The sequence below is a fragment of the Neovison vison genome, chromosome 8 (assembly GCF_020171115.1).
Source record: "Neovison vison isolate M4711 chromosome 8, ASM_NN_V1, whole genome shotgun sequence".
Taxonomy (NCBI): Eukaryota; Metazoa; Chordata; class Mammalia; order Carnivora; family Mustelidae; genus Neogale; species Neogale vison.
In genome coordinates this window covers 77,797,006-77,821,462 of record NC_058098.1, presented here as the reverse complement: position 1 = coordinate 77,821,462, position 24,457 = coordinate 77,797,006, and the positions used below count along the sequence as shown (strand labels likewise).

Below are 24,457 nucleotides of genomic sequence, written 5' to 3'. Positions count from 1 at the left end.
TGTGAGGCATAGTTGAGCCAAGGATTTCAAAGGACCCTCTATCCAGATTTCTGGAGCACCTTTTCTGTGAAGTTTCCTTTTTTATGTTACCTTGCCCCACAAATTCCAGACAAGTCAGCGGCTTCTTCAACTCAACAAGAGTGCTTCTTGGCCTCCTTTTCCATGTACTGTGACAAAGAGCAGAAAGCCAGGGCATCATCTGGTATGCTTCCTACTTCTCAGGAATCACGGCCTGCACTTTCTGTTGTCCAGTGTCCCAAGATAGTTGCTTCAGTATTTTGCTCTGTTTTGTGGTTATTTATGTTAGGTTAATCTGATGGAATTATTCTCATAGCAGAAATTATATGATTTTAAAATGCAGTTTATTTCCTGTCTTTTATAAATTAGTTATGATTTTTATTGACCAGTTACTTTTGGTTGATAAGCAGGTTTTGAAATGAACATGTCAAGAAAAATATTCAATATAAGAGTGTGTGAATGTTAGTAAGATCATAATAGCCTGTTTTAAATTGGACGAGTAGTAAGTTCAAAACTGACATACAACTTTTACTTTTTTAAAAAGTGGCTTACTTAAAAAAAAATCTCTTCAGTGAACTTTAATTTTGAAATCAATCCTTGTGTGATGGAAATAATTAGTATTCAAAGTATATACCCTGAAACAGTCTAAATTTACACTCTAGATTTAAACTTGAGTAAGGAAGTGAAACTAGCATTAGGACCAACAATAAGGAATAGTTCATTTGGAAAAAGTGGTTTTATGAAGGGTATTCATCTTTTATACTGTCAAAAGTGTAGTGATTCTAGTCATTTTACTGAGGGTAATAAGGAAATAAACATCTATCTGATTATAATGATAGTTAAATTATAATTTTCTAGCTTTGGCATTAACTAGCTATGTGACTTTGAATAAGTTACTTAGTTCTCTGAGCTTAGATAACTGGAAATAGAGATTAGAAAAATAAGGATGACGGGGCGCCTGGGTGGCTCAGAGGGTTAAGCCTCTGCCTTCAGCTCGGGTCATGATCTCAGGGTCCTGGGATCAAGTCCCGCATCCGGCTCTCTGCTCAGCAGGGAGCCTGTTTCCTCCTCTCTCTCTCTCTCTGCCTGCCTCTCTGCCTGCTTGTGATCTGTCTGTCAAATAAATAAATAAAATCTTTAAAAAAAAATAAGGATGAGTGTGTTTTAAAAAGAAAAGTAAGGCTGCATATGGTGAATTTGTTTTATTGGATGTGAGCATTCTGATATACAGGAGGTGGAAGGAGGGGTTTGGTTAGGAAGAGTTATGTTTGGTTAACAAGTCACTGAAATAAGTTTAGATAGCTAACTTGGGGGCTGTTTATTGCAGGGCTTTAAGAGTTTCAGGTATAATTCAGCAGATAACTGGAAGCTTTTAAATGTTTTGTGCAAGAGAATATATAGAATTACTATTTTTTAACTTTTTTATTTTTTAAACATTTTATTTATTTATTTGACACACACAGAGAGAGAGAGAGAGAGACAGTGAGAGAGGGAAGGGAACAGAAGCAGAAGGAGTGGGAGAGGGAGAAGAAGGCTTTCTGCCGAGCAGGGACCCCAGTGCCGGGCTTGATCCCAGGACCCTGGGATAATGACCTTGAGGCAGACACTTAACGACTGAGGCACTCAGGCAGCCCTAGAATTATTCTTTTAGGAATATTAATTTGATGGTATGAGAGACTTAATAGAAGAATTCTGGCTTCCTTTTTGCTTATTATTTAGTGAAAACTTGTTAGTTTAAATATGCCACTGTGTTTTTACTTAGCGTGGGTAGAATTAAGACCTTAATATTATTTTTTCTGTTTGTGCAGAATAGCACAAATGAAGTTGATGACTGAAGTTTCAGTTTAATCCAGTAGTTATAATTTGACATAAGCATAGATCATAGAAAGAGAGGGGGTATTGTTCACCTTTTTTGTAAACCTAGTAGTAGTATATGTCTATATATAACATGTCTCAGTAATGTTACACTTTTAATATAGTGTCCCTGATTATAAAACAGTTTATTATTCACTTGTGAAGGTTAAGATCTTTTACAGAAAAAGGAAGACTAACCTAAAATCAGTGATTTTTTTTCAAAGCAAAGTAATTCTTTAGCCTTAGAATTTGGTAGCTTATGATATGTAAGTGTTATCAGTCAAAATTTTTTAACATCCTTAATTTTATTTAATAATATTTTAAAATTCTAAATTTATAAAGTCCAGGGAAGGAGGTACTGCAGAATGGTTAAAGAAAAGAGCATAGACCTGTATACTCTCTGAATTCAAATCTCAGATCCATCGTTTTTCAGTTTTGTGACTCTGGGGTAGTTACCCACCTTTTTATGCCTCTTTCTTTATTTCTGAAATGAGGATAACAGGAGGACCTAACTTTATGGGGTGGTTTGAGCATTGAAAGAGCATCTGAAATAAATGTGCCTGGCCAGCGTTACTATCTCTATAAATATTATTATATTGTAAAGTAGAAGCAAATAACCAAATATTTCAGATAATTAACAGGGTATTTGTTGGATCACAATTTACCTTAATTCAGGAAATCAAACTTGAGGGGCTGATAAAGAAGAATTTACACTGGTTGCATTTATGCATAAACTAATCCCTCCAAAAGATAAAACACATGAACTTGAGAGTTAGACATCTTTATATCCATGCTCTCTGGCTTCCTAGCTCTGTGACTTAGAGCAGGTTGTTTCTAATTCTTCCCCCTTTCTCCCTGGCAACATTTTGAAGAGGTATTGTTACTATACTTACTTTACAAATGAGGCACAGAAGGGACAAGTAGTATCTTTCTCAAAGTCACACAGTTTTAATTGATGAATCTGGGATTTGAACCCAGACAACTTGATCCCATGATCACTTTATGAGAAGTCAGAGCAATTCTTGAGGGTCAAGTGGTAGTGACTTCTTTTTTTGTTTGTTTGTTTGTTTTTCTCTAAGTGCTTTTTGAAATGCAATACTTATTTCACAGTTAATTTTGGACTGATTCTCAATTTGTGATTTTTCTTTTTTCAAAATTCAATGAATATTTGAAATACCAATTTGTAAATGTTCTCATTTGGCCAAGTGCCAGGAATATAGTTTCCACTAGGAGAGTGTCTGGTATTAGATAAGAATAAGGATACATGTTTAAAAATAAATTTTTGGCACAATTTTGTTTGTAGTTTGTTTTCCCTCTAATTTTAACAGTAACATGTTTCGAGTTCACTTTTGAAGAAGACTGGCCTCTGCATTAGTAACTTTTTTTTTTTTTCTGCATTAGTAACTTTTAATTATATTAAATAGATGAAAAAACAGCCATTTTGTTAAGGAGTTGCTACCTTTAATTTAAATGGAGCACCTGTGTAATTATTTGTTCTGCTCTTTGATCCCCAAATCTCAGTTTTGTGTAAGATTATAATACATTATTTTAACTGAAAGGAATTCTCAGATTCTCTCATCTTACAAAAGAGAAACTGTATTAAAGACGATCACATAGTAAGTTGTCTTTTGGAAGTGTGTACACACTGGGGCGTTTGGGTGGCTCAGTCTGTTGAACCTCCAACTCTTGATTTTCGCTCACATCATGATCTCGGGGTTTCTGAGATCAAGCTCCACATCAGGCTCCGAGCTCAGTGCAGTGTCTGCTTGAACCTCTCCCTCTGCTCCCCAATCCCTCTGCCCACACGCTCTCTCTCTCTTGTATAAATAAAATCTTTAAAAAAAAAGGTGTGTACACATGTGTATGTGTTATAAAATCTCATAAGGTGGTTTGACTTACTGATTTGCCCATCCAACCTATTGTTCTAGTTATAGAAAACCTTTTTAAATGTATACCATGGATTTTCCCCTCCTTACCTAGTCTGAGAATCCTTCAGATACGGTATCATGCCCAGTATGGATTTATCTAAAATTTATATGACATTGTGAATTTAACTCTTATTCACCAAGGGGGATGACTTTGGGAGACATGTCCGTGTTCATGATAGCCACATCTCTGTTTTTTTCTATTGATCAGCCTTGCCTAGGTTGTCCTTCCAGATAGAAATGTCCAGATTTAGGGGCACCTGGGTGGCTCAGTGGGTTAATAAGCCTCTGCCTTCAGCTCAGGTCATGGTCTCAGGATCCTAGGATTGAGCCCTGCATTGGGCTCTCTGCTCAGCAGGGAGCCTGCTCCCCCTACTTGTGATCTCTGTCAAGTAAATAAATAAATAAATCTTTAAAATAAAAAAAAGAAAAGAAATGTCCAGATTTATTAGGTCTTCTACACTAAAGGAATACCTACCTGTCATTCCTCAAGCTATTTCAAATTGTCTTTTGCTAGAGTCCTTTCTCTAGTGTAAACCACAGAGGACCTTTAGCTCAGGATCTTCCACTTGCAGCTATAACGTGACATTGTGCAAGCTTAATATGCCAATATGTAGTTTATTAGTTGGCTCGGGCTGCCACATCAAAATACCATAGACTGGGTGGCTTAACCGACAGAAATTTATTTCTCACAATTGTGGAGGCTGGAGAGTCTAAGATCAAGACTTAGTCAGGGTAGGTTTCATTCTGAGACCTCTTTTCTTTGCTTATCTCTGCCATCTCACTGTGCACTCACTCACTTGGCTTCTTAATGTTGCTCGGAGAGAGGGAGAAGAGGAGCTGCGACAAGGAGGAAGTGTTGTCACACAGGCATGAGCAAGCTCTTTAGTGTCTTTTCTTATAAAGGCACTAACCCTATCAGACTATGGTCCCGCTGTCATGACCTCCTGTAATCCTAATGACCTCCCAGCAATTACAGGTTGTTTTTAACCTGTAAAATGGGGGATATTAACTCCACTTACAAGAAAAGCGTTTTCCTGTATGTAAAACACTTAGAATAACAAGTATCCCTTGGGATGCCTGGGTGGCTCAGTGGATTCAGCATTGGACTCATGATTTTTGGCTCAGGTCATGATCTCAGGGTTATGAGATCCACTTTAGGCTCTGTGCTGAGTGTGGAGCATGCTTAAGATTCTTCCTCTCCCTCTGCCCTTCTCCCTGATCATGTGTGCGTGCTCTCTTTCTCTCTCTCTCACTCTCTCTCAAAAAAAGAAAAAAAAAAAAGAAAGAATAACAGGTATCCTTCAATGTTAATTTTAAACAAAACAAGACTGATGATAATAATTATCTTCCTAATGACAGTTAATGTTTTCTTTGCAATTTGAACAGTGGTACATAGCACTAATATCCTCACAGACTAATGTACAATGACTATTGGAATGTTTTCCTTTAGAGATAGACAACCTAGAATATAAGAACATATGCATGATTTTCTGAAAGTGTTCTTCTAAGCTGAACATATGCTAATAAAAAAGGATTAAACAAAATTAATTATTAATTTTATTCAAATGCATTTTTAAAATTTTGGCCTTGATTAGGGCAAAAAAATTTACTTATCCGAAAATGTGAATAAAAGTTTGGATGCCATGTATTAACTGAGAAAAATAGTATCTTAAAATCACTTTGGTTTATGAAATTTCTTTAACATAAACATGTTATTGCCTCTTGAGAAATGATAGGTTCTGTGGATATTATTTAATCATCTTTGTAATATATATGATAATCTGAATTAATGGTACTACTGATAGTACTACTTTTTCTTTTCCATCTTGGCTTTTTCTTTGTAAAAGTTTTATGTTAACTCATTACAAACTGAACCCTTGCTTGCTCCTCTTACCTTTAGTCTCCTTCAAACTCTGTCTTTGTTTCTGCTGAGGTTATATTCTATTTGTTTTTCAGATGAGACACTTTTTGCTCTTCCTGCTGCATATGAGCCTGTGATACACTCCTCTGCAGGCAAGTTCTTTCTGCTAGCCTTTTATCCTCTGTGTATTCTAACTTGACTCTTTAGTTTTATTAATTCTGTACAGAGTGGTTTGAGTTTACTAAAAATTAGCATGGTTCCAAGAATGTTTGTCTATTGAAAAAGTTGAAATTTATATTTTATATGTATGTCCAAGAGAGAAATGGACAGAACCAATAAATTGGAGATATATATATAAGGAATTCTTGGACCCCTGATTTATATTTATATATTGACTAGTCCTTTTTTTCAAATGCACTTATAGCTGAAAGGCTTTCATAGAAATGAATGCCACTCTTTTTAAAATTTAATTATTCAGTGTCTTTTCTGCACTGTCAAACTCTTCTCAAATTCTTTTTTGTCTTCCTCTAAAACTTGTTAGAAGTAGCTTTTCTCAATTGATTATACCTGAGATTTTTTTCCTCAGAGACTCAATTTTTGCCTTTTCATAGCATATAATTGGCTCTGTAGCCATGCACGTTTTATTGACAATAGCTTTAATTTTTTTCAGTAATGATTCAAGACTACTTGATTATATGTTATTAACATTTAATTTTAGTTAACATTAACTCTTTACTAACCGTATTTTGAATCTGTCGTAAAACTTGCATTAACTCTGAGAACGCTGGCATTCTCTAACTTTCCTTTCTGTCCATGGTCACAGAAAAAATTATGGACTTGAAGGAGCAGCCAGGTAACACTGTTTCCGCTGGTCAAGAGGATTTTCCATCTGTCCTGCTTGAAACTGCTGCTTCTCTTCCTTCTCTGTCTCCCCTCTCAGCTGCTTCTTTTAAAGAACATGAATATCTTGGTAATTTACCAGTATCACGCACCGAAGGAACACTTCAAGAAACCTCAACTGAAGCTTCTAAAGAGTTCACAGAGAAGGCAAAAAATCCATTTGTAGACAGAGATTTAGCCGAGTGTTCACAATTGGAATACTCAGAAATGAGATTATCATTCAGTGGCTCTCCAAAAGCAGAATCTGCCATAATAGTAGCAAATCCTAGGGAAGAGAATGAAGATGAGAAAGAAGAATTAGTTAGTAATAACAGCCTTCGTAATCAACAAGAGTTACCCATAGCCCTTACTAATAAATCAGTTAAAGAGGAGGACAAAGTTATGTCTCCAGAAAAAACAAAGGACAGTTTCATTGAAAAGGGAATTGCAGCAGAAGCTCCTATGAGGGAAGAATATGCAGACTTCAAACCATTTGAGCGAGTTTGGGATGTAAAAGACACTCATAAGCAAGATAGTGATGGAGGTAATGTAGAGAGCAAGTTGGAGAGTAAAGCGGATAAGAAATGTTTTGCAGATAGCCCTGAGCAAACAAATCATGAAAAAGATAGTGAAAGCAGTAATGATGATACTTCTTTTCCCAGTACACCAGAAGCTGTAAAAGATGGTTCAGGAGCGTATATCACATGTTCTCCTTTTAACCCAACAGCAACTGAAAACCTTTCAACAAACATCTTTCCTTTGTTGGAAGATCATACTTCAGAAAATAAGACAGATGAAAAAAAGATAGAAGAAAAAAAGGCCCAGATTGTAACGGAGAAGAATTTTAGTACCAAAACATCAAACTCTTTCCTTGTAGCCACACAAGATTCTGAGGCCGATTATGTCACAACAGACAGTGTGTCAAAGGTGACTGCGGAAGTAGTGGCAAACATGGCTGAAGGTCTAACCCCAGACTTAGTACAGGAAGCGTGTGAAAGTGAATTGAATGAAGCTACAGGTACAAAGATTGCTTTTGAAACAAAAATGGACTTGGTTCAAACATCAGAAGCCCTGCAGGAGACGCTCTACCCTGTGGCGTCTCAGCTTTGCCCATCTTTTGAAGAATCTGAAGCCACTCCTTCACCGGTGTTGCCTGACATTGTTATGGAAGCACCATTAAATTCTCAAGTTCCCGGTGCTGCTGCTTCTGCCTCGCAGCCCAGTTCATCCCAGCTAGAAGCTCCTCCTTCTGCTAAGTATGAAAGCAGAAAACCTGAGCCGGAAAATCCCCCACCGTATGAAGAGGCCATGAATGTATCCCTAAAAAATGTATCAGGAATAAAGGAAGAAATGAAAGAGCCTGAAAGTACTAATGTAGCTGTTCAAGAAACAGAAACTCCTTATATATCTATCGCATGTGATTTAATTAAAGAAACAAAGCTCTCTACTGAACCATCTTCTGATTTCTCCGATTACTCAGAAATAGCAAAAGTTGCACAGCCAGTGGCTGATCATTCTGAGTTAGCTGAGGATTCTTCACCTGATTCCGAACCAGTGGACTTATTTAGTGATGATTCAATACCTGAAGTTCCACCAAAACAAGATGAAGCTGTGATACTTGTGAACGAATATCTCACGGACACTTCTCAGTCAGTGATGGAACATGAAACTAAGGAAAAACTCAGTGCTTCACGACCACCTGAGGGGGGAAAGCCGTATTTGGAATCTTTTCAGCCCAATTTAGATACCACAAAAGATGCCTTATCTCCCGAAGTTTCAGCACTGGCCCAAAAGGAGAAAATTCCTTTGCAGATGAAGGAACTCAGTACTGCAGTTTATTCAGATGACGGTGTATTTATTGCTAAGGAAGCAAAAGTAAGGGAGAGTGAAACATTTTCAGATTCATCTCCAATTGAGATTATAGATGAGTTCCCTACATTTGTCAGTTCTAAAACTGATTCTTCTCCTAAATTAATCGGGGAATATACTGATCTAGAAGTATCCCACAAATATGAGATTGCTAATGTCCAGGATGAAGCTGGGTCATTACCTGGCTCAGAGTTACCTCATGACCTTTCTTTCAAGAATGTACAACCTAAAAAGGAAGATAAAGTCCATGTCCCAGATGAACCCTTCAAAGATAGGTCTGATATTTCGAAGGTGCCCTTACTGCCTCCAGATGTTTCTCCTTTGGCCACTCAAACAGAAATAGGCAGTATAGTCAAACCCACAGTTCTTGTGAAAGAAGCTGAGAAAAAAACCCCTTCTGATACAGAGCAAGAGAACAGATCACCATCTGCTATATTTTCAGCAGAGCTGAGTAAAACTTCAGGTAATCAGTCCATACATTGTTTTGTACTTTCTTGCCACCTTTTGACTTATCATGGAACATTCCACTGCATTTTCTGTAGTATATTACATTTATAGTCTCTAATATATCACATTGATAAGAATTCTTTTCTACTGTCTCAGAAGTTTTAGTGCTTTTTTTTTTAACTCCTCTTGTACTCATTACTTGCCCTTGCGTGTAACTTTTTTTCCACACAATTACTCACTGCTCCTTTTTGTATTATACTGTGGAACTAGAAGATTTTATTAGAATCAGCTTCATGTCTTTCTATCTTTTCCTTCATTATTTGCTCATAGCATGAAGAGCAAAAGGTATTAAAACAAAATATTTTAAAATGTATATACTATGGTTTTCTTAGAAATTACTTCATTTTAAATTTTTATAAAACCACATTTCTGTAACATGTCTCCAATATTTCAATATACTGCTGTATTTACCAGTAATACATATAGAGTTAAGCATATTGAGTAGCAGACATTTTGTTGAAAAGTATAAATTGAGGTATGCTGTTAGGAATTCTTCTGAAAAGTAGGGATTGTCATTTTTTCTTTTGACGCTACATTTCCGACACACTTGATTTGTGTAGAGTGATTTGCACATGTGTTTTTTAATTAGCATTCTGATTTAGCTGTGTTTTCTGTAAAAATGTGTAGTGATTACTATTTATTGAATATACTTATGTTTTGGAGATGGGTGGTATTAGTGGCAGAGAGACAAGGTTAGAGATTGTTGTTATAGTCTAAGAAGGAAGAGATTATGACTATTAACTCAGTGGGAAGAGAGTGGAGACATAGAACTTGATGTTTGATTGGATATGGACATGAAGGATAAGGAAAGAAGTTAGAGGTGATTCCAGGAATCCTGGGTTCCTTGTGTTTTCAAATGCATGTATGGCAGTATGAGAAACTGAATTAGGGGATATGAGAGAATGAAGTGGGTTTAAGGGGAGAAGATAAAAAGTTAAGTTTTGAATATTTTGGTATTTAAGTATTTATGAGACCTCCAAGAAGTGGTGGATATTAAATATATGAAGCTTTTGACAGAGACTTTGGCTGTATGTGTGTATTTATCATGGGCTCAGGCCCAGTAATTAAAGCCAGGGATATCAACTAGGGAGAACCAAGAAAAGGGGAAGCTTTAAAAGTGGAAGAATTGGTCAGCATTATCAAAGGCAAGAAAGCTTAGTTAAGATAAGGATTGAGAATCTGTCAAAAAGTAGGGAAGGTGTTGGCCTAACAATGGTAGGTGGTGTGGGTGGACAGGGCTAGTGGTGAGGAGTGAAGGAGACTTGAGTAAATGGATACTAAATGTTGGCAGTTTTTAAGAAGTTTGAGATCATGGGGTGCCTGGGTGGCTCAGTTGGTTGAGCATCCAACTCTTGATTTCAGCTTGGTCATGATCTCAGGGTGGTGAGTTTGAGCCTTGCTCAGTGCCTGCTTGGGATTTTTCTCTCTCCCTCTGCCCTTCCCCCTCATTTGTTCATTTGCTCTTGTGCTTGCTCTCTCTCAAAACAAAAACAAAAACAAAACAAAACCTCAAGATTATGGAGATGGAGCAAAAATGATAGCAAGAATAAGGTAGAGGATAGAGCTGAAGAAGGGCCTTTTTCTTTTACTAAAGATGGAAGGGAAAGTCTAAATAAAGGTGCTAGTACAAAGTCAGGAGGGGATGGGACAGGATGAGATCCAGAATTCAGGTAGAGGAATTGGCATATAAATAAGGAACATTGGAAGACATTGATTGTAGTTAATGGAAGGGAAAGTATGGGTGTTATTAATGCTAGTTTTTGTGGCTGGAAGTTAAGGGAAGTGTATGATGGTGTATGTTTATTCTTTAAAGCAATATGTTAGGTCATTTGCTGAGAATGAACTGGAACATGCTTGGGTGGAAGAGGTCTGTCTAGGGAAACAAAGGCTTTGTATGAAGAGTCTAGTCAAGGTTGAAGGGTAGTCTGTATAACACAGTGATTTTTCTTTAATTGTGCCTAACATCCTAGGTGTAGGTTCAGTGAAGGCAAATGCTTATGTTGATTCATACTTGTGTTTTTGCTAGAGGGGCCTGGCCCAGTGGAAGGACAGTAGATCAAAGGAATTGAAGACAGTAGTAGTTTGATGTGATGGACTGTGGAAACTAAGTTGAAGAATGTAAAGAAGAGAGCAGGGGGAGTTGATAGATGGTTGAATAGAAGGTCACAGACCTTGTGGTTCAAATTAGATCTAAGAACTAAGAGTAAAAAGAATAAAAATATGAACACAGAATGCTTGGAGGTTGTGGTCAAACAAGGTAGGATTATGCATGTGTATTTGTTTTTTGGGTGTTTAATTTAGAATTCCAGATGGATTATAATGGCCAAAGTTTGGCAGTGAGGGAAGGGCTGATGTTGAGTGGGGTGAAGGTTGCTAGAGCAAAGGTCAAACAAATCATGAGGCTGAGAAATTGGATTGCTCTCATAAAGTCACACAGGATAATGACAGGACTTGGGGTGGAGAAGATTAGAAATTAGGGATAAAAGACTTCGGTAAAAGGGCAAATGGGGCAGCTGGCAGAATGGTAGATTGAGGCAGTAAGGAAAGATAGAGAATGTCATAGCCACATAACTTGAACTTTGCCCAGGGCCTCTGAGAACATCTTGAAGCAGCATTGGTGAGCTAAGAACAGTACTGACCTCTCCTCCTGTCACTCAGGTATGCAGGTATAAGAGAGTAATCTCCATTTAGAGTTAATGGGAAAAGCGGTATCATCAAGGCAGAGCCAGGTTTTAGTGAAAGGAGGTACTGGCAGGAATATTCAGTAAAGAAGTTGAAGATTAGGGGAGATAGTTCACAGTGGAATTTTTTTTTTTTTTAAACATTTATTTATTTCGGAGAGACAGAGGACACAAGGTGGGAGGGGCAGAGGGAGAAGGAGAGAGAGAATCTCAAGTAGATTCCGCACTGAGCGTGGAGCTGGACACAGGGCTCCATCTCAAAACCCTGAGGTAACTACCTGAGCTGAAACCATGAGTCAGATCTCAACCAGCTGAGCCACCCAGGCACCTCTGGAATGAGGATTTTTTAACAGCCCAATAAAATGGTTTAGGAGACAGTGGTAGAAAGAAGAGTGAGAATCCCAGAGCAGCATGGTAATGATACAGTGTGGGTGAAGACCACAGACACACACTGACTGATGTGAGCAGTGATTTATAACAGCTTGTGAAGTCCCACTTCTCTACTCAACATTTCTTCCCAGCACTGTTAGCAGTGCCCTAGTAGATTGGAGCACTCCGGAGACAGCAGTTCCTTGGACTGATTTTACTAAATCTAGGGATCTTGGCCTATACTGACTGTAGCCTAATAGTTTGGAATTAAGTAAGGGAAGAGGACAGTGCCTTTGAAGGCTAAGTAGGGGTGGTTGAAGAAGTAAAAACAGTGGTTGAGCTTTCTCTTTACAAAATAGTTATTGAAGTCTTTTCTCTGAAAAAAAACTGTTACTCATGCTTCTTTTGCTCAGTCTTTTTGTTTTTGTTTTTTAGATTTTATTTATTTGATAGAGAGAGAGAGAGAGAGAGATCACAGATCACAAGTAGGCAGAGAAGCAGGCGGAGAGAGAGGGGGAAGCAGGCTCCCTGCTGAGCAGAGAGCCTGATGTGGGGCTCGGTCCCAGGACCCCGAGATCATGACATGAGCAGAGTCTTAACCCACTGAGCCACCCAGGTGTCCCTGTTTTGTTTTTTTTTAATTAAGTGTCCTAGCAGCTCCTTAGTGAATAGAAAACTCTTTGGATACATCCAATATATATATATGCTATAGAAGTCATACAAAGGAGAAGTCACTGTGGTATAATAAAAACACTGTTGGTGGGGGCGCCTGGGTGGCTCAGTGGGTTAAGCCTCTGCCTTCAGCTCAGGTCATGATCTCAGGGTACTGGGATGAAGTTCTGCATCGGGCTCTCTTGCTCAACAGGAGTCTGCTTTCCCCTCTCTCTCTGCCTGCCTCTCTGCCTACTTGTGATCTCTCTCTCTCTCTCTCAAATAAATAAAATCTTCAAAAACAAAACAAAACACTGTCGGTGATGTGAGTTGTAGTCTTGGCTGTACCACTGACAACCACTTTATCTCTCTAGAAATAAATTTCCTTCTCTTTCCTTAAATCCCTTTCTTCTTATAGAGAAGGAATTTTATTTTAGAGAGATAAAGAAGAAAAGGGATTGAATTAGGTCCTTGGGACTTGTTGTTTCTTTGACTTTAATTTTAATAGACATCTGTTTTAAGCAGTGGATAGTTGCTTTAAGGTGCTTTATACCAAGCATTGTACTAGTTCTTTGGAAGAGGTGTGGAGGAAGATGAGGACTAGGACAGTGTCTTGCCCTCGGGCAGCTTTCAGTCAGCTGGTGAAAGCAAACTGGTAAGGACATAGCTAAACATTGTAACATATATTATAAGGGTACAAGTGCTTCCCCATCTTAAAAAAAAAACATGGTTAAGTGTACTGAAGTCAAATGTACCAAGAATATCAAGAGACAAGAACATTAGGGAGGTTGTGTTCTCAGATGGCTAAAAATTTTATACCATCCCTAATTGTAATATACTTACGTGTGTTCTAAAAATTTGGGGGGTTATATTACTGAATATATAGTTGAATATTAAAGCATTGATAAATACTAAATAACAAAATACTAATTTCCTCAGATGATTTATTATTCAATTCTCCTCCTTGTTCTCTTAAAATGACAATTGTTGGCAGAATTCAGTTTTAATTTTGGGAAGAAAGACTGATTTGTAAGAAGGATGAGCAAGCTTTTATCATGTAGGCTTTGATGCCTTACTGATAGTTTTGGATAAGATTTGTTAGGAGAAAAATGAATGCTAGTCTTCGTCTTCTCCCTTGATAAAGGCATTTTATCCAACTATTTTTAATAATAAAATGTAGGGGCGCCTGGGTGGCTTAGTGGGTTAAGCCTCTGCTTCTGCCTTGGGTCATGATCTCAGGGTCCTGGGATCGGACCCCACATTGGGCTCCCTGCTCGGCAGGGAGCCTGCTTCCCCCTCTTTCTCTGCCTGCCTCTCTGCCTACTTGTGATCTCTCTCTATGTCAAATAAATAAATATAATCTTTAAAAAAATAATAAAATGTAAATATTGTTTTTTTTCCCCTCAGGTCATAATTAACATTATTTTTTTCTTTAACTGTATTTCATTGTTTAGAGGCAGGTTTTGATGATCTAGGCTCAGCATTTCATATATGTTCTTTCTTTACTTCGAAAAATTTATAGCTAAAGATTTATGGTTTCCATTTCTATTTAAAATACTTTGGTTTTTTTGGCCAAGATAATGAAACTTCTGAAAAAGAATAGTTAACTAATAGGAAGCACTACCACATGACAATTGAAATGCTTTCCTTAGATGATGGCATGGAAGTTTGGCGTAGGAATGTCAGGTTAGGGATATAAGTATATAATGATTGGAAGTGGAAGTTCACCAGCACAAAGTAAGGTTACAGAGAGGCTAGCTCTTCCTTGGGATATTGAGAATGCCTCTGCAGAAGAGATGATCTTATGGAAGTTACAGATAGCAAATGTGAGTGGACACATAGGCCTGTTCATTTATATGAAATATGATAAAAAGTTTTTGAGGTTCTGTTTTGGTATCTTTGGGGCAGGTGTATGTGTACGGATATTATGGTCCGTATGTAGAAACCTACTTACTTGCATCTAAGGACATAGTGGATTTGCAGACTGGTTGTGGGTAACAAAGTGAAGGTTTTTGTTGGAACTAAACTGAAACACCAATCTATGCGAAACAAGGGTTTATGATACGTTAGATGCTAAATTTTCTGTGACTAGAATTAAGTAGAATTAAAATAAACAACAGTATCATTTAGAAGAATTTTTTTTAAAGGACAGTTGCTTTTTAAAAATAAACTTTTATTTGGAAGTAACATCAAACTTAATTGCAAAAATAAAAATGTGCAAAGGATGTCTTACTATCTTCATCTAAATTTAATCTATTAACATTTTCCCATTTGCTTTATCAGTTATGATCTCCTTGTATAATTAACTAGATATGGATACCTAAATAATCCTTATTTTTCCTGAACCATTTGACAGTAAGTTGCATACATTGTTTTATCCTTAAATTCTTCAAAAAGGGTATTTTCTTATGTAACCTCAATACAGCTATTAACTTCAAAAATTTCCATTGATAAAGTACTTTTTTTCTAATTTACCATCCATATTCTAATGTGACATTTAACCTAATAATGTGTCCTGTATGGTGGCCTCTACAAGATTACAAGATCCAATCTAGGGCCAAAATTTGCTTTTAGTTGTCATGTTGTTTTCTGTTTTATCTGTTACATTTCCAATATTTTTCACTTATGACATTACGACATTAACAGTTTTGAAGAGCATAGCTCCTTCCCTTTCTCCCTTTTTAATAGAACATTCTAAATTTTGCATTTGTCTGCTGTTTCTCAGTGATTAGATTGAGATTATGGATTCATGGCCAAATGAGGATGATGTAGTATGCTTTACCTCTCTCATAGTATCATATCTGAAGATACCCATTATTCATAAGTCCCTCATTAATGAAGTTAGTTTTCACCATCTTGTTAAGGTGGTCCTCATTTCTGTACTATATAATTTTTTTCTTTTTTCTTTCCTTATAGCTTATAAGTAGTCTGAGGGGTGGTGTTTCAAGACTGCAAATTTCCCGCTCCCCATCAAAATTCCTTCTTAGATTTTAATGTCTGTTGATGATTCTTGCTTGATTCAGTCTTGAACATGAAGGCTGCAAAATAATAAATTTGGAGGGAGCATTGGAATTGAAAAATTATCAGTTGTCTATGGCATTCTGCTGTTAGCAAGAGTCCTCCTTTTCTGTGATTTTAGTTAGTTAATTACCAATACAGATTTATGAATTGCTCCTTTCCCCTTGTGGTTTATAATTCATTACTGTACTTAATTAGTTTGGTTGTAAATTGTCCCAGATTTGGAAGGGCCCTGTTAAATTGGCTCAAGAATGTACAGCTATCCTTTTTTGGGGAGGGAGCAGGAAGCACTTCTTTCTAGCGTAGCAAAATGTAGGCTCATGTTATGCCTACTCTGTCCTGGCCTGAAATCAATCATTTCTTGAAGGATCCCTGATTCTTTTTAGTTGGAAGTAGTATTAGAGATCAAAAGCTGGACCCCAATACTCCTTGCCTTCTTGAGGTCTTCCCATTTTAGCCTTTCAGTGGACAGAGGTTAAAAAAAAGGCTTACTTACAAACATAAAGTACATACAAATAAACCTAAGCACATTCACATACTTGTATTTGAAATTATGAGTTCACACAATTCATACAAATACCTCCTTTTCTGATCCATTCCCAGAGGATTATTTCTTTCTTCCTTCATTTCATATTTGTTTGTTCCTTCTGTAACGAGAACCCCGCTGCTAACACTACCAGTACATTTACTCATTTGCTTAATTCTCTGATATTTCTAAATGGTTTTAGAATGTTTTCTAATATGATTATAGTAGACACAGTAAAATATAGGATTATTTTGCAAATCTGCTGCCCCAGCCCTCCAAGATTGAATGTATATAGTCAAGTACAAGTTACTTCAATTAGTTTTTTTCTCTCTTCTTCCTTTTATTTTCCCCAAACTTAGTGTGGTTACAGTTAGAATATATATGAAATATAGTTAGATTAATTTGTCTCAATTTGCTCTCAGTTTTTTTTTTTTCTCTCTGTTTTGGAAGTTTTTGAGACTTTTGAAAGACTGAGAAAAGAAACTGAATTCTTACCATTTTACCTGGCTATGGGAGACTGCTATTTATAGGAAATCTTCTAACCATGAAGCAATTTCACATATTTAGTGTCCTTCATAATCTGAAGGAAGGAACCATTTTATGGATGACAATACTTAAGTTTGGGGCTTAGTCTTGTTTCCCAAGGTTACTCAGTAAATTATATAGTATGCACAATGCTTTTGAAGTGTGTTCCAGACATTGGGCTAACTTTCTTATTTATATTCTTATTAATTCCACAAGGAAGATCTTTTTCCCAATAGGTGAAGAGCAGGGATTCCAACTTAGGTTTTGTCCCCTTCTCAGTTTTTTTCCATTTTTGGAATGCATGGTTAGGCCTAAATTTAGCAGGCAGCAAAGGTACTTTTCTTTTATTATATACCTGTTGTGTTGGGGCATTAACCAATGTAAGACATTTTTTAAAAGTCAAGAATATTGTTTATCATGTACATTTTCTTGCATGGTTTTCCATAAGTAGGGGTATCAAAATAACACTTTTGCTTGCATGTGGAGACTGAACACTCTTCTGAAGAGCTGCTATCTATGTTGTTGGTAAGCTATTGGTAAAGAAAGGTTCTAATAATGTCTCTTCCAAATCACTGAGATTTTCACTTAAATGATAGTGATTGCTTAATATGTTTGTTGGTTGCTTGGTTTGCCAGTAATGCACAGAATATTTTCTGTTTGTAAATGAGTATAGATTGTATTTTGCTGGAGCGTAAACCACCACCAACTTGATTGGTCATTCATTATACTTAAACTATGTGTATCTAAGAATAACCAAGTAGTATTGCCATTTTAATGAAAGACTAACTTAAGAGGGGCCCATTTATCGAGGTAAAGAATTGAAAATTATCCTTTGCAAATTTATATATGCTTGTTATATGTGTTCATGAATAAGAGCTTTATTTTGATAGTGTTAATGATTTAAAACTTTTCTTGCATTAAGAATGTACTATATATAGCCTTTGAAATTTCTCAGTAAAGCATTATAGATGCTAAGGTTTTAGTTAAAATGTATTTTTAGTGAGTGTATTTAGGACACTTTTTGATAATTATTAGTTGGACTTTAATTATGACACTCAGCAGTTAATCTGATAAAAATAAGAAATTTAAGTAGCCTGAAAAATTAAAATACTTAATCTAACAAATTGAGTAGAAATGCCTTTAACTGGAAATCTGTTAGTAAATTTATGATATAGCTAAATTAGAGACAGACTGTTGTTAACAGAAGAATTGATTGTATTTAAACAAATGTGACTTAATGTCAAATTAATGGGGATTTATTTAGTGCTTACTATGGGCCCAGGACAGATTGAAAATAATTATGAATATGTGCCATAAAAGAGAACACTAAATATAGTTTGGTTGAAAGAACTTCATTTTGAGCATCTTATAGACCTGGGTTATAATCCTGGCTTTATCAGTGATCACAGTGTATGACCTTGGACAGATAGATGCTTTAATCTATTTGAGCTTCAGTGCTTTCAATAGTCAGAATTTGTCTGAAGGACCTGCCATCCGTAAAGTCAGACCAACAGACATGAAACAGTGTGCAGTAATACATGCTCATTGTACAAATTTGAGAAGTAGAAAAATCTATTGAGATGGAAAAAATTTATAATCATACAGCTCAGACATAATTGTTAATACTTTAGAATATATTCTTCTAGTCTATGTTTTATGCATATGGGTACATTACGGTGGTGAGAAAAAGTAAGTGTTTTGCCAAATTGGGATCATGGTCTATACATTGTTTATAGCTTTAAAAAAAAGAGCAGTATCTTATATAATGCTGACATTTCCATGTCATTATTCTGCTGCATGATTTTTTAATGTTTCGTGTTCCTTGGTATTGCATATAATTTGATTAGTTTGCTATTGTTGGATTCTTAGATGGCTTCTGACTTTTAAATTTATAAATAATGCTGTTACTGTACTCTTTATATTTAAATATGTTTTATATATCTGAATTATTCTTTCCCATAAATTACTGGAAATAAACCCTAGGTAAATGAATGTGAGCATTTTTAGGAGTTTTGACAAAAATTGGCTGCCAGAAAAGTTGTACTAACTTCCCCCTATTAAAGTAAGAAAACACCCATTTCTCTATCACCAACAATTGTTAAATATTTATTCTTTTGCTTATTAGATGATATTTCCACATTATACAAAATTCAAAGAGCACAATGACAGTAAGTCTTCTTCCTGTCTCAGCTAGTCACCTCATACTCCTTCAGAGTCCTGGAATGTGCTTATTTCTTGGGTATCCTTCTAGACATTCTGTTTTTGGCACTTAAAAAACAAAAACAAAACCTTTACCAGTTTGTAGGATGAAGGGATATCTTGCAGTTTTGATTTTTGATTATTAGTGAAAATGAACATGTTCTACAGATTTATTGGCTATTTTTATTTCTTCTGTGAATTGCCTGTTCATACCCTTTGCCCATTTTTAAATTTAGATGTTTCTCTGTTTCTGATTTTATGAGAGAGCTTTACAAAGGATGAAAACTCTTGGTATGTTACAGTTTTCCAAACAATTTTTATTTTACTCTACATTTTAGTGGACATTTTCAGTTTTCACATTGGAAAATATCCATGTATGTATTATTTTATTTTTATGCCTGATTCTTAGCTATTTAAAATTGATTTTGGATTCTGGTCAGAGTTCAAATGCTTTCTTGGTGGTGGAGTGGTTTTTCTCTTGCCATCGTATTCTGATCTTTAGTTGCCTCGTATCAGGCAGGAAGAGTCTGAAAATTGAGAAGACAGTTTTTGTTGGATTGCATGCCCAGATTTTAGACAATCAACTGAATGGGTGTTGGTGCCATCTAGTGTTGGATATAGTAAATAGGTCTACAGAACTCTTTATAATTGATTATATGGAATAAATTCAGATGACCAGAGAAATTTAGTAAGTTGTAGATACTTACTTTACATTAACAAATGACTTTAAAAATAACTTTATAAAAGGATTTTGACACATTGTACTGAATCAAACAAATGCTGAATCATGTTATTTTAAACATGGAATGACCTTAAAAGTTCCCCCAAACCTGTGTAGTTTGGAGAAACCTTACAAGTTTTAAAAGATATGTTCAAAGACTAGTGACTATTAATTTTTTTATTCTGAATTTTAAAAAATGCTTTGGATCTTTTGGAATATGTACATTTATTTTAGATTATAATACATGAAGCTAGCATTTATTTAGTTCTTACTGAGTAGTATATCACTTTTAATTTCTCTATGGATTTTAGTATTTGTTTTAACAACTTATATGAAATTGTTTTTAGACTTTAAAATACTCCTTTTTTTGCCATTTGAACTTGTGTTGTCATTCATTTTCTAGACTAAAGTCTTTCTCCATGTTTTCAGATTCACTTTAGTAGTTAATGTTGAAGTGCTGTAATTTAGTCCATAGAGGGCATTATATTACAGCTTATGGTATTAAACAGCATTGTTTAATGAGACATATGTTTAGTTTATATTTTTATATAGCTTAGGATAATTAAATTTTGAAATAAGTTTAAAACTCCTCTGTAACTATAATTCTTTATTTTAAAAAATGAATCTTGTTTTCTGTTTCCAGAGAGTAGATATACTTATTTTAGCTATCAAGAATTGTATACTGGCAATCTTAGAGAGTATCCCTTTAAATCCAAATGACCACATCTTTTTCATTTATTTCCCTTGATTTCTAAACATTGTAAAAAAACAAACAAAAAACTTGAATTTTTCTGGGGTTCAGAAGTAGAGGAAGGAAAGAAATGGGAAAGGAGGAATATCTTGGGAAGGCTGGCCGGAGCGCTTACAGCTTACATATTGCTTCCTGTTCCAAAGTACAGTCTTCAGTCTGAAATCCTGCCTCTTAGGGAGAGAAAGACACACACAAAGACACACACACACAAACACACACACACACACACACACACACACACACACACACACACACACACCCCCACCCCCCCCCCCCATTCTCTTTTTCTCTCTCTTCATGAGAAGGTTATAGAGAAAGGAATTTTTTTTTCTTTAGTAGGAATTGATTTAATCATATGATTTTCCTACTAAGGTTAAGTGCACTAAGAAAATGAGGGTTTTGATGTGAGATATGAGGAGAAAAGAAATCTAGAGCGTGTTGGTAATTTTAGAGCAGGACACCCTTTGGAAAGGAGTTAGAGTCATGCTTGAGGAGGTTTTCATTTGTTTTTGTCATGTTTTGTCCACCAGGGATGTGGATATTGAGGAGTGGGAAGTCGCCAAACATGAACTTTGGAAAATTTTAAAGTACTATGTAAGGCTAATTTTGCATTTTAAAAAAGAGAATGTCTTCCATCACCCTCCCCCTGCCAATCTTGTGTGGTCTCCTCCTTTGGAAGCTTTTACTTTTAAGGTAAAAATAGGTTCCTGTCCCAAATAATCAAAGTGCTGTTTACACAAGTTGGGATGTATGTTCTATTTGAAAATTGCCCTTGAAATAATTCATTTTTAAAATACAAAATATTAAATATTTGACGGAAAACAAAATAAATGAAAGTAAGTTTTTAACAGATTTATGTCCTTTATTTGTCTGTTATGTTGGATTTAATGTGGAGTAGGACTACAAACTATCCATGTATAAATTTTTCTGAGCTGGAGTATAATGGAACTGTGTAGCAAAGCACGGTAATATATTTGTGTGTGTGTGCGTGCATGCACTTGCACGCTTGCGCATGCTTATACTTGTTTAGAAAGGTATTGGGTTATTCTCTAGAATTGAATGGCCTCATATATGCACTTTCTTAAGTGTGTTTTATGTACCTTATCTCCTACTAGTTTGATTGTTATTTGTAGCATAATAATAGTGTTAAATAAATAGGCCCTATTACATAGGGCCTACTTTTTGTCAGGGACTATCCTAAGGCCGTTTGCTTATAATAATTCATTTGATCCTCACTAAAAGCATAGTTCTATGGCTTTATGTTTTTAACAGTTTTGTATCATCAGGCTTTTAAATTTTAGTCCTTTTTTTGCTTAGCTAACCAAACTTAAAATAACCCTTCTCAAACTTTTTAAGAAAAAAAATGGGCAAAATGTCAGTTGATTTGTAGTAGTTAGTTGTTCTTGCTAGTTTAATAGTTTCAATTGCCAAGACCCTAACAATTAAAGAATTAGGTATCAGTATTTAAGATCAAACTTCAGGGCTCCTGTTTTAACTTTTAAATCTTCCAGGGGAGCTTTTAAGTATATTCAGTGTTTAGATGAATGGTTATTATTATCACATGTTCTTGCTCTCTGAGACTGTTTTTAAATGTTTTCAATCAAATCAAGTACCAACAGATGTGAATAGTATAAGTGGTAAATACCTTTGTCTCAAGAAATCTCTTTTTTCTCTCCTATTTGTGGAGTAAACTCTGACTTGAAAACAGTGTTTGGGCACTGTTTTTGAATGCTTTATTCTAATGCTTAAGTATTTATAGGTCTTCACCTATTTATAGGTCTTTATAGGGGTTTGTTGTTAGAGATAGTATTTTGGAAATATTTCAGACTGAATAGTTTGAGATTTCAAAGTATTGTATGGAGAAGCTAGACATTTTCAGCTGTGGTATGACTTCGTGACAGGGTTCTCAAAAATAGCACATTATATACATGGGTCCAGTGAATAAAAATTTAAATTAGATACTAATTTTTGAGCTTAGAATAATAGACTCTCTTTAAAAATTGCTTTGCTTTATCCATATATGGAGTTAGAAAGGCAGACAGAAAGAACTGAGTCATTGACCAGACCACTTCTGATTCTAAGGATTTTGCAAAATTTTGCAGTAAGTTCCAGAAAATATTATACCAACTTCATTGTAGCTATATCATCCTCAGAAGTATGTACGTCTGTACATAGGCCATATATCTTATAGTACTTCATCCTGTCACACACTTTAGAACATTTAGCGGATCTCTCATTAAATATATAGCTTGGTTAAATGCTAGCAACAGTTAAGCTAATTGTGGAACATTAGTAAAGACATAATATTCTGCACTGGAATGAATGCCAGTTTTAGAAAGTTGAGCAAAAATTTTGAAAGTTCTGCACATAGATTTGTTTTTGTATTTATCAGTAAAATTTTGGTTTAGTCTTATGTCTTTTTCCCAAGGCAAATGATATAATTCGCACATGAATATTTCTCTTCAAGCTAAGAACATATTAATAGTACTTACAGTAATGTTCAATAGATTATTGAAAGGTTGAGTTGTAGCAGGTGATGATTAGGAATATATATTTTTAAGTGTCTGATTTCCATTATTGTAAAAGAAGAAATAGCGTTGCATTAGAAAGATTAGACTGCTGAGATTGAATAAAACCGTTTTTTTCTTTTGAAGTAGCATATATTCAGTAAATATTAATAATTTGATTTCGTGATTCTCCACTCATAGCCTCATGAGGGTGCAAATGCTGAATGTTTTAAGCCTTAGTAAACTCAGAGGAGAAAGTATGAAGAGATTCAGCATTTCCCAGGCTTGAAATTTAAGCTATTACCCCTCTTTGGATTGGTCCATTTTTACCTTATTAGGTAACTTTTGATTTTAGGGTTTTAAATGAAACTGAAAACCAGTGGCATCATTCACCCACTGTGAAAAGAAAATGATTTCATATAGCTTTAAGTACGTTTCAGATATATTCAGTGGTTAACTCTGACAAAAGACCAGCTCTCTTTTCTTCCCTTTCTTTTTGGTAGTCTGCCCCTCTCCCTGGAAAAGTAGCTCCCTTTGGTATGAGCAACAAGCAAAAGGCTCGAACAATAAGCACACAGGAGGAAGGCAGTCGTGCCTGAGTATTAGTAGCCTAGTTACAGATTGCACTGCGTCAGACTGTTCCACACCCAGAAGACGTCAGGTGACTTCAGTTCTGCTGCAGTTGTGCAGCGGAGACTGCAGACTTCGGTGGAGGAAACGGGTATTTCATGTCTCACAGGGTAGATTTGTGCAGTTACAGCTTTTCTGTTGGTATGCATAATTGATAATTGCATCTGGAGGGCAGATCGTGACAAGAGATGGACTGTCAGAAGAAAAATTGGAAGGATAAGGGTATATGTACTTTTTAATCTTCTTTTCAGTTTTTTTTTATGTGACCAATAATATATTTCTGTGAATAAGCTTTGCAATTTTAGAGGTATTTTGGATTGAAAATGGAGCCTATGAAAGCTTTAAAAGTTAAACATTAAAAGAGCTATTTCATATGTTTTTATATGTGGTTGTATATGAAAAAATCTCATGCTGTTCTCTCACTGGCATTTGATTTAGGCTTTGCAATCCTGTGGTTGATTAGGTTCTATTCTTTAATCCTATTCTTTAATCTTGCACATTGTAAACAGTATCGTTTAAATGCATTTCATTTTTTGGTCACTTTAGTGCGATAAATTTACATAGCTGTCTTTCTATTACATAATGACATATTTTCTGTGACTGTTTTGCTTTAAAGCTGATTTGGTGTAGTTGAAATTCTATCCAAGATTTTTTAAGTAGCAGGATACTGCGTTTGCAGTTAAGCTTGTTTCTTCTTTGGAAATCTGATTGAACCTTTAAAGTCATTACCAGTCACATTTTAAGTAGATTATATTTGTGTATATCTTGAAATAATTAAGATGTATACACAGCAGTTTTAAATGCATGTCTATATTTAAGTCTCTAACCTTTGTCCTTGTAATAACCAATCAGTGATCTTAATCCCCTTTCCTCCCCCTTGAAAGCCCAGCAGATCCTTTCAAGTCTCAGTGGGTCATTGTGTAAGAATGTAAGCCCATAAGTGCTAAAATGTTGACTGTAATG

At 35.6% G+C, this 24,457-nt stretch overlaps 1 protein-coding gene across 4 annotated transcripts in view; it reads left to right on the top strand.

The window, feature by feature from the left end:
* The window catches only part of RTN4 (reticulon 4), a 73,404-nt gene that overhangs the window by 14,793 nt on the left and 34,154 nt on the right, over positions 1-24,457 (top strand). Inside the window, exons 2-3 of one of the 4 annotated variants that reach the window (XM_044263963.1) lie at positions 5,757-5,813; positions 6,485-8,872. The exons of 1 other annotated variant lie outside the window; for it this stretch is intronic. In XM_044263963.1, the coding sequence (XP_044119898.1) occupies positions 5,757-5,813; positions 6,485-8,872 (2,445 nt within the window). Of the gene's footprint in view, positions 1-5,756; positions 5,814-6,484; positions 8,873-23,495; positions 23,717-24,457 lie in introns of those variants that run through there. 2 more of the 4 variants (XM_044263964.1, XM_044263966.1) reach the window with 2 other exon arrangements.